Genomic DNA, 10,824 nt, shown 5'->3' with positions numbered 1-10,824 from the left:
CTACATCGTGAGCCAGCTCGCACTCCAGCTCGGCGTTCAGTGTGGTTCAGACGCTCCGAGCCTCTCATTCAGTTTCTTTTTAGTTTTGCGCGGACACCCCCCGACACTAAGCAGCCATGGATGCCATCAAGAAGAAGATGCAGATGCTCAAGCTCGACAAGGAGAATGCCTTGGACAGAGCTGAGAAGGCCGAGACAGACAAGAAGGCAGCTGAGGACAGGAGCAAACAGGTCGGCATGCACTGTGTCCTCTCAATGAGGAGTGATATATGTCATCATAAGATTTGATTAACTTTGGAAAACACATTATACATATAATATATATTAATTTGAATTGTTTTCTCATGTGTATCGCGTGCGTTTGGGAAACAGATTATTGAAAATGATACACGATAATGGTGTTGGAAGTAAATCTCTTCTTGTTCTTCTGGGTCCCAGCTTGATGATGACCTGCTGGCACTGCAGAAGAAGCTGAAGTCAACTGAGGATGAGTTGGACAAGTACTCTGAAGCCCTGAAGGACGCCCAGGAGAAACTGGAGGTCGCTGAGAAGAAAGCCACAGATGTGAGTTTGTGTCGATGGCCCCACAGATTGGGGGAGAAGCCCCTGCAGGGAGACGATAACTTTATGACCCAGAGCCATCCGTTGGGCCTCCCTCCAGGAAACTAAGATTACCAGCCTCCATACAGATTCTCTTACAATTAAGTTATGCAATTATCAATCATATAGGGGAGGCCTGGGGGCAGTATTGGATGAATATATGGATATTAAAAGTTTGCTCCTGTGCTGTATATGTGAAGGTCACAGCTCAGTGGCTTACCAGTGCATTACACAACCTTTTGGACGAATCTGAGGACCAGTGGAGAGTTTCAGACGTTTTACAAGCATATTATGACCTGTACAATCCCTGACAGATTTGTGGTGATGCTGGTTTCAGTTGACTTTCTGCACTCATGTCTGACCACAGTGAAGTTACAGGTTCACAGGCGGCTCTTAACGTGACACTCATTTCAACTAACAGATTCTGTCACAACCAGCAAAGACGACATAAACAAAGCACAAACCTAATAACATTATCAACACAGCCTGCCATGGGATAATGTAAGATAACCTCGGTTGACCTTAAACGTGGACTTGATTAATCAATTGATCGATTGATTGATTCACTGATTGAAAGATTGACAGGGGACAAAAGCAGACGCACACATTAAAGAGATGGACTGATATCTAATATGACCAACTGTAATCTGCATCATTTTTTAAGATTTGAAATTAAATATTAAGTAGAATAGTGTCTTGTTAAGTAGGCCATAAAAAGCACTTTAGGGATGCAACATGGTTGGTACATACAATAAATGTGTTTCGGATTTATGATGATGATGATAACAAGAATAAGAATAATACTATAATAATAATACAGGATTTGGTTTTTGAACTTGACCTTTAACGTAAACTAATTAGTGAGTTAGTTGGTCAGTTAGTGAGTGAGTGAGTCAGTTACTAGTCTCGACTAGTGTCTGTATCTAATGACTGGGTCAGTGTCAGTGATGTCTGAGCTGAGGCTGTGATAGGGTGAGCTCACTGCACCAGCAAGGGATGCGCTCCAAACACACCATGAGTTAAACGGTTGTAAAACAGACTGAAAGTACAAAAGCACGTCCCTGACTTCATTTGAAAGAACAGACGACACGAGCGCACTTTGTTCACGTTCGTCTTCACTGGACGAACGTTGTTGAGTGGGTGTAAAACAAATCTGGTACTTCCGGGACCGATGGCACGTCCCAATCCTCATCAGCGGTTGATTAGAGGCGGTGGGGGCAGGGATCAGACGCGCCGCATCCTCCCAGAGTGTGCGTGAGTGTGCGTGAGTGTGCGTGAGCGAGCCCGCACACCGCAGACAGACAGACAGAGAGAGCGGGGGGACCACACTGACTTAGCCCAGACACAGGAGAGACAACAGGGAAGAACGAGGTAAACATGGCCGGTGGGAGCTCCCTGGAAGCCGTGAAGAAGAAAATCAAGTCTCTGCAGGAGCAGGCCGATGTGGCGGAGGAGCGAGCCGCGCTGCTGCAGCGGGAAGTGAACCAGGAGAGGAGCGCGAGGGAGGCAGTAAGCTGATGCTAATCATCTTAGGCAATTAGTCCGCAGGCTGCCTGTGGCATTAGACGCAAATCTGCTCAAAAGAGCGTGGCTGCCGGGCCCAGACAGCGGCCGTGTGTGTGGTCGGGTACCAGGTTAGACATGTTGGAGGTCGGCCCCGCTGCAGGGTGCGCCGAGGAGGGAAGGATGGAGTTAGGAGAGATGAGGGAAGAAGGAAGAAGGGCTCCACCCGAACACACCACCCGCCCTGTAACCACCATGCTAACAGCAGCATCACAACTCCTCATGCAGGGATTTAGCTGGTGGGATCACAAAGGAGCTGCTGCTGCTCCCCCTCCGTAAAGTAGCCTACAGCCATGTTTAGTTGCTAATTTGTTTATGGGACTGAGATGAGTAACGCACTGTGAGACAGGAAGTTGAAGGTCTAAAAGAGAAAAGGATGGAAGGGAGGTGGAAGTAGCCTCACAATTTCATGAAATGGATAATGCAAAGATGTGGTGGGTTTAAAATGCCTCCCATCCCCTCACCCTGTGAGTCCATCAGAGCCTGCATCCCTTCCTGCAGGTGGCCATTGACCCAGCCCATGACCCAGCCCATGACCCAGCCCATGACCCAGCCCATGACCCAGCCCATGACCCAGCCCGTGATCCCTGCAGACAGACCTCAGAGGGCTTGGGGATGTGTTAAGCCTGCGAATGCAACTCAAACTTGACTCACGCTTGTGGGGATGTGCTCTTTCCCTAGGCTGAGGCTGATGTAGCCTCCCTGAACAGGCGTATCCAGCTGGTCGAGGAGGAGTTGGACCGTGCTCAGGAGCGTCTGTCCACAGCTCTGACCAAGCTGGAGGAGGCTGAGAAGGCTGCTGATGAGAGTGAGAGGTGGGTATCTGGCACTTGCAGAGACAGACCACCCACTGGATCAACACACTCCGCTCACATGCCATTCAACCATATGTTGTTCACAGAGCCGCACGTTTTCATCACCCACCACACTTAAATGGACCCATTATGATTGTACATGTATTGTCTATCATATACACTACATATTGTTATGTCAGTAATGCATAAATAACTATCCCTCTTTGACAAAAGCTCAATCACCAGACCACTGATATCTGGACTCTCTCTAGCTCCGGATCTTTGTCCACTCTCAAACTTCAGATCCGGGCTCAAACATGGATGAATGTATTTGTAGTTGCTACTTTTTTTTAGTTACTTAGCTTTGCTTTTAGAATCTAAACACCCAGTGCTGGTTGCCATGGTTTCACTGATTTTCTGCGAATCAAAAGGTGGAAGTCTCTGACGGAGGCCTGAGTTACTGTGGCCTGTTTCAGTCAAAAGCTGCCCAACTGTTAGTTTTGAGTTAAATAAAGACTGTTGAGTCATGCAGAGTTACTCTAGCCGAGTGCCAGAATATAAATACAGAGCAGGAAATGAGCATGATGGGTCTCCTTTAACATTTTAATCCCATGCTGTTGCAAACTTTTTGAAGCACTGTGGTCATGTTGGCTCTGAATCTCATTCAAGACAAATAAGAAAATTAATGAATAGCACTAAAATACAGGATTGTGTTAAACTCTGGTATTTTAAAGATCATAGATTTCATTAAATACATGTTGAGCTACTTTATTATCTATTGGCTCAGCTCTGCAACAAGTAGCTGTAAGTTATATTGTATTTATGTACTTAAACAGCAGAAAAGCTGTTATTTTAATAATTTTTTGCATAATCCCTGACTAAATAATTTATTTTTGCCTTGTTTGAATTGTTGATATCCAAATGTCTTCATGACTAATGAAGTAAATCTTATGACCAATCGTAGAAGAGGTGGTACATTAGTCTTTGTTCAACAGGTGGACATAATGGTCACACTTGTTGCCTAAAGTGTATGATGTAAGTGGAAGACTGTAGTTCTCCTTGTGTTATAGACTAGCTTTGCCAACATGTGACAAGGGATCAAGGAAACATGTTCCCCTGTGAACTTAAAGATCCACATTTTCAGAGACCAACCACTTGTTTCTTGTCAGTCAGCCCTCACCACGCTGGCCGGCTGTTGTGCTTACCTGCCCTGCTTTCTTTCTTTCCCTCAGAGGCATGAAGGTTATTGAGAACAGGGCGATGAAGGATGAGGAGAAGATGGAGCTGCAGGAAATCCAGCTGAAGGAGGCCAAACACATTGCTGAGGAGGCTGACCGCAAATATGAGGAGGCAAGTTTCTCAGCTGTTCACTGTGGACTTAGTGCTACATGCTTTCACTTCAATGTCACAGCTGCCATCTGTGGCTGTCTGTTGGCGGATGAATATTGTTGCTGCAGAGTCGCAATCCATCATGGATTTAATCCTTTCTGATTGTGCAGTAATGTGTAGAAGTAGTGTGCGACTAAACGTTGCATGTTGTGACTTAAGGTGGCCCGTAAGTTGGTGATCATTGAGAGCGACTTGGAACGTACAGAGGAGCGCGCTGAGATGTCTGAGAGGTAAACGTTTCCTTCCACCCCCCCCCCATCTGTATCTCCAAAGTCACAACAATGTTGCTTTTAATTTTCTCACATTCCCCTTTCTATCTGCTGCCTTTTGCGACCACACTTAAAATGAATAGCAAGTGTGCTGAGCTGGACGAGGAGCTGAAAACCGTGACTAACAACCTGAAGTCTCTGGAGGCTCAGGCAGAGAAGGTAAGATGGCCGACAGAGAAGACTCCCAGCCAATGCTCCACAGTATAAACGCCAGAACATTAAGATAATATTCAACTGCCCTTTGTGTGTTACCACAGTACTCGCAGAAGGAGGACAAGTACGAGGAGGAGATCAAGGTTCTCACAGACAAGCTGAAGGAGGTGAGTTCATCCTGCATTTTTTTCTATTGATAATTCTATAATGCCTTTTAAAAAAAGAAAGGGCAATTGGCAGTCGCCTGAAGTATGCTGACTGTGTGTTTTTATTTTATTAGAGATTTAAGTGTTTAAGGCTGTGGTTAGTCAATGTAAAGCTCTTAATGGGAATTGCTAATGTTTGACTGTATCCCTCCTACTCAGGCCGAGACCCGTGCTGAGTTTGCTGAGAGATCTGTCGCCAAGCTTGAGAAGACCATTGATGACCTTGAGGGTATGAATCTTTTCCACTTGCTTTTTCACAGAAGCATTAGTTAGAGGTCATTTAATTGATCAGCAGGATGTTAAAGAGTCCCTGGGTTAAATATATGCTTAGAGAAGAACGAAGTCCGTCATCCTCAGAGGCCAGCGTGATATTATTCATGTCGGCACAATCATTTCTCACGACAGTGCTGTTTGACATTTTGCTGTAGTGACTGTTCAAGGCCAACGAGTTGCGAGCGGCCCTCACAGGGTCACAGACCATGTGAGGCTGTTTCTCAGTGACTCCTCAAGAATCTGACACAATATCACCAGCTGTTCCATGAGCCCTTCCTATTTCTGTCCTGCTCTTTCCTTTTTTTTTTTTTGTCAGTTTCTCCATTTGTGTTGCCCTTTTGACGTCTGTTCTCTTGACAACTCTGTTATTCTTTTTGTCTGTCTTTTCTATTTAATTTCAAATCCCTCGCTGCCTCCTCATAATGATCACCTCACAATAGATGAGCTGTATGCCCAGAAACTGAAGTACAAGGCCATCAGCGAGGAGCTGGACCACGCCCTGAACGACATGACTTCCATGTAATTCACCACATGCTTGCTTTGTGCCTTAGTTAGCGATCCCTCTAGCTTTGCCAACGTACAATAGCCCCCTCTTGTGGCATGTTTGGGTGCTGTGAGTTTTACCGTTAAACGTAGATTGGATGAATTTAAAAAAAATCGTGAATCCTCCCTAACCTAACTGCTTTTATGATATTGTTTTAGCTGTGGACTAAATGTGTTTATAAAGATGTTAGTAATTTGGCGCTACGGCTTGATCTTTCCTTATAGTTTCTAGCAACATTGCAATTCATCCTCACCAGATTCACAATCTTTTTTGGTCTTACTTCTTACTTCTGCATCCCTTTTGCTGCTTTGGATTTGCATGACTGTTATCTTCCAATCCTCCTGTTACTCTTTCCAACACTTTTGTTCTTCTCCTTTTTTTTCACAGCTAAATGTTTACACCCTTTACTCCAGAAGCTGGTTGAACGTCTTCATCTCTCATCCTTTTTCTTTACTGCCCCACCACCACCACCACCACTACTGCACAGTGGGCAGTTGCTGATATCATCCATTTGTCCACCTCTCATACAGACCTCTTGAGCCCTATTACTTTCTGTAAAATAAACATTCTTACATCTATGTCAGTCCTTCCCCTTTTCTCCTGCCCTGTTTCTTTATTTCCATTTGTCCCACCTTTTTTCTTTTTGGATGCGTCTTCTGTATTTATTTATTTTGTCGAGTAGCTTTTGAATAAACTCTGAAGCTCCTCTCCCATTCGCTGCTCCTTTTTCTCTCACAGATGACTGTAACTTGGTATAATTGCAATTTTTAGGTGGTAAGTGATCCTTGCAAAAAAGAAGACAGTTGATGTCAAGCTCAGCTTAATTCCCTGCAACAAAATCATTAAACTTGAATGTGGAATATTCATTGGTCACCAACTTGTTGGCTTGTTCTAGACTGTAGAGCTCAACAGGGTGATTCCGGCCGTAAAACTCCCATTTATTTTCTAAATGGAGATTTTGATTATCAACCATAATGTTTTTGCCATCCAATGTAACCTTACCACATGCTATGAGATTGAACAATGTTATATCCCCTGTAGAAGTCTGTATGATATCAACAGTGTATTCAAAGTTGTACTACACTGTCACACCTCAAGTGTAATAGCAATGTCTGATTGGTTGAGCTCGCTGTTACTATGGAAATGTTTTCCACAATCGCGGAAATCATGTCTGCTACCATTGGCTAGGTTACTATAGACTTTACTGCATACAAGTTCTATTCTTAAAAATTACAAGAATGTTTGGGTAATATGAACATCAGCTTATTGACAGCTTGTTAGTCCTGTAGGAAATAACAGGATAATTTCTTAATGTTGTTTATGATCTTTAAATGCAAACTAACACTTGTTTAATAATGAACTTCACTGCAGCACTAACTCTTTGTGGTCTGTACTAACCCACCTTCTGTCTCTTTCCCTTTTCTCTTTTCTGCTTTCTGACTGACAAGACCATCTATACAAGCAGCTCGAGAAAAACCGCCTTCTGACCAATGAACTGAGAGTAGCCTTAAACGAGGACTAAACTGGAGTGGGCTCTCATCTGCTTTAAGTTTTCTGAAAAAAAGAACATGGGCAATTGTGTCTCTGACACACAACTTGCACTAAACCAAACATTTCTGTCAACAAGTAGGAAGGGGAAGATTTTCACATTATGCATGATCAATCAGCAGATTTAGAGGTTAACCTGACACCCTCAGTTACAGAATGAATTTGATAACTATTATTCCTAGTCGTTGTCAGGGCTGTAGCACATGAATCCGGTAGAGATCTTTACTGCTGTTGTTGGGGGGGGGGGGGGGGGGGGGGTGGCTGACCAAAATGCAGACCAAAATGTTTCATGGACTAGAATTCCTTCTGCATTCCTGAACTCACCTTCAAAAACAAGGACAGATTTTCACTGCAAATGGTCAAGCATCTACCAAAAGTAAGAAAAGGTGTACAGCTTTACAGAGGGAACTAAACCCATCATCTTGGTTTGGTTTTAAGTTTGATTTGATAAGAGGGAGTACAGTTTTATCACTATAGTCGTGTTTGATCAGGGCAATGTCAGGGTTTTAATCAGGCTCTGCTTTAATACCACTGGATTTTACTGATGTGGTTCTGAACCCTGTGATGGTCTCGATCATTTCAGAGAAAGCTTGATAGGCTGTCACTCAAACTCTCCCTGGTAGATCTTTAAATATATAAGCATATCACCTAAAACAGAACCTCTTGAATTTAATAAAATGGAAAAACTAACACAGGCGATAGGTTCAATATAAAAATCTGGCTTCTGAAATACATTTTTAGACCCAAACCAGCTATTGCAGAGGGAGTTTGATTCTGTATGTAGCGGTGAGGGATGAAGAGCTGACCATTGGCCTGTGTAGAGATTGTCACATCTGTTTCTACTAGTTAATCATTATTAGTGGTCAGATTGGTGCTCAAATTGTTTTTCATATTGTAATTTTTTTTAATTGATCCAAAACTGTGTGGTTGGGGTTTTTGTTCTTAATACTGAAGATCATAAGCATCATTCAATTCCGTACATTTGGAAAAACTTAAAAACTAGCCTTAGATGATATTTCAGTCAGACAACTCACGTTCGATCATCTAATATATTTATTACAACAGATTTAGTGTTTGGCGTCTAGGCTCCAACTTAATCACTCCCCCATATGATAACACAGGAAAGATGGGAGTGATGAGCAAATGCTTGTAACCCCCCGTTGGAGCCTACAGGTGGATGCTGGGGTGGTGGAGGGGCTGAAGCAACAGGTAGTAATACTGCAGCAGGGCAAGAGGGGTTGATGGGAAATGTCTCTCTGGTTAAATAGACCACCTGATAAGGTGGGTGTCTATTATAGATGGTTGTGGAGATTGAGGTATGTCACATGATGCAGCGCAGCTCAAGTTGCTTGCCAAAACTAGCTCGCTGGCGTCGCCACATTTAGTCCTAAACTCAACCCATGCAATCATGACTACAGCCCTGTCTTCAGCTTGATTATGATATTCAATATTCTCCAAAGATAACATTTCAAAATTGAAGTTGAGTTTCTGGGATTGGCTCAGGGTATCTGAGTTGAGGGAATGTATTTGCTTATTGAATGTTAACTTATATTGTTGGGGAAAATATAGAGTGTCAACTCCTCAAACTAAAATCAAAGTCTAACACGTCTATCAACCTGGACTAGAGCTTAGTCTGCTATAGTTTGTGCATCTCTGCGCTGTTTGTTCTCTGATGTTTAACTCATGCAATGCTATATTAACAGATAAACTTGCACGTGCTCAAGAAGAAGGCCTGAAGGTAAAACAGACGCTGGATCAGACTCTAATGGAGATGATTAACATTTGACCCAGCTTTGCTCGCCCTCCACACGATGCTCCCTCTGCTGTGAATATGGCTGGCTCCCACATACGACTGCTGCCGAGAATGTGAGGAGTTGTTTCCATGTCTCTGAACTTGTCGTCCCGAAGAACTACACTAAACACAAGGTAGCACAGAAGCTTCTATAGCGCCCCTCAAACTATTCTGTTTCCCTCACACACTGTATTCAAAGGTCGGTTACAATCACTGTATATCTCAAATAGGTTTATATGTATGGTCAAAGAATTTGCACTTTTTGGGGGGGAAATCCTGCACATAACCATCATGATCAAAGCCTTAAGTTATGCCAAGGTTACATAAAGGACTTTTATTGTCAGTAGCGTAGTTGCTTGAATGTATTGTTTTGTTCCAGCGGAGTGAGAGAAATGTCTGCACACTGTACTCACTTCTGTTCATTTTGAGAAACTGATGTTTGATTTGCATTTTATCTTGGAAATGTGAAGATCATAAATAAATAAAGTGAAGTATATTGTACTTTAATTCTGGCATCTTTACAAATGTTTTCAATATTGTGAAATAAGTGCTGACAAGTAGAAAATTGTAGCAACTGGTTATTTCAATAGGAAATTGACTACTTTAAATTTATGTTAACAATGAAAATACACTAAACTTCTACAACTGAAATCCCACTGGTAATTTAAATGTAGCATTGTGAGGTACTGTGCAACTTCCCACTTTGTTGCATCATTTCATGGCAGTCAAATTTAAGAATGACACTCAGAGTGCAGACCTCCTCCATTGCCCAACAGCCCCTTATAAAACCACATCAATTGTTTCACTTTTTAGGGCCTGAGCACTGACAGGCACTGACAGACCTGAGGCCCTATTGAAATTGTAAGGATTGTTATTATTTTTCATTCTAATTGGAGTTCGACGACTGAGTAGGTCGTGACACAGGTCTTCAGTGCGTGCCACAGGGCGACAAACACGCGTGTACACTCGTCCACACACAAACACACTTATTTAATGTGTATATGACATTATATTACAACATCTGCATGAAGCTTGTAATATTATACTCTCAACTCAAAGACATTGATTCTACTTTGGGGGGTTTTAGGAATAGATAGTCCATATGAATATGCTCATTGTGAAGGTGTTATTTTACCGCTGGTTAATTTAAAAATTGACAATACATTTTGAAAATATTTATTTAATAATATATATTTTTTGTTCTGAAATTTTATGAAATATAGAAAGATACACTTCGTCCCAATTATTTAGTTTCTTCAAAATAGACACAGGCCACCTTGTTAGGTTCAATAATAAGATTATATAATCATATCTAATGGAGATATCAGTTCTAACTTTACTAAGGTAATAACGTTTAGTTCTGATCGAGGTAATAATTAACCATATCTTTATGACTTAAGATGTAGTTTGAAGTGTTGTTGAACTAGAACACATTACAATGAGAAGTGTTTCTAGTGTTTTGCACACAACATTTAGGAAGAATGTTAGAAATAGTTTACTACAAGATGAAGCCCAATGCAACCACAATGACCGTGTAATCTAATTAACACCTGAAGGAACGTTTTAATAAAACCTGACCAATATACAAAGCTTTATAAAGGAAGAAAATTTTTTATAGTTTCATGATCTTAAAGGTCAAACTCAAAGAATGCAGAAGATAAAACACAAAAACATCAGAGAGACATCATTTAAAA

The 10,824-nt window shown here is 42.1% G+C and overlaps 1 protein-coding gene across 6 annotated transcripts; it reads left to right on the top strand.

Moving 5' to 3' along the window:
- LOC133953828 (tropomyosin alpha-1 chain-like) lies at positions 1 to 9,637 on the top strand. 6 transcript variants are annotated; one of them, XM_062387949.1, is made up of 10 exons: positions 3 to 230; positions 438 to 563; positions 2,844 to 2,977; positions 4,189 to 4,306; positions 4,505 to 4,575; positions 4,698 to 4,773; positions 4,872 to 4,934; positions 5,133 to 5,202; positions 5,687 to 5,765; positions 6,178 to 7,209. In XM_062387949.1, exons 1-10 carry the CDS (start codon positions 117 to 119, stop codon positions 6,179 to 6,181), a joined length of 855 nt encoding a protein of 284 aa, XP_062243933.1. In that variant the 5' UTR covers positions 3 to 116; the 3' UTR covers positions 6,182 to 7,209. The 6 variants fall into 6 exon arrangements, with proteins under 6 accessions (XP_062243951.1, XP_062243933.1, XP_062243941.1 ...); XM_062387967.1 differs by lacking the exons at positions 5,687 to 5,765; positions 6,178 to 7,209 and adding an exon at positions 7,239 to 7,581 and having other exon boundaries at positions 1 to 230; XM_062387957.1 differs by lacking the exons at positions 5,687 to 5,765; positions 6,178 to 7,209 and adding an exon at positions 9,042 to 9,637.
- The last annotated feature ends 1,187 nt before the right edge of the window (positions 9,638 to 10,824 follow it).

This window comes from Platichthys flesus, chromosome 1 (assembly GCF_949316205.1).
Source record: "Platichthys flesus chromosome 1, fPlaFle2.1, whole genome shotgun sequence".
Classification (NCBI taxonomy): domain Eukaryota; kingdom Metazoa; phylum Chordata; class Actinopteri; order Pleuronectiformes; family Pleuronectidae; genus Platichthys; species Platichthys flesus.
Note: the sequence above shows the minus strand (reverse complement) of the source record. Positions and strands in the feature narration are given on the sequence as shown.

Coding starts and splice junctions, on each gene's coding strand:
- LOC133953828 (XM_062387957.1), top strand. CDS start 117: ATGGATGCCATCAAGAAGAAGATGCAGATGCTCAAGCTCGACAAGGAG. Junction 4,576..4,697: donor CGCGCTGAGATGTCTGAGAG/GTAAACGTTTCC, acceptor TAAAATGAATAG/CAAGTGTGCTGAGCTGGACG. Junction 4,774..4,871: donor TGGAGGCTCAGGCAGAGAAG/GTAAGATGGCCG, acceptor GTGTTACCACAG/TACTCGCAGAAGGAGGACAA.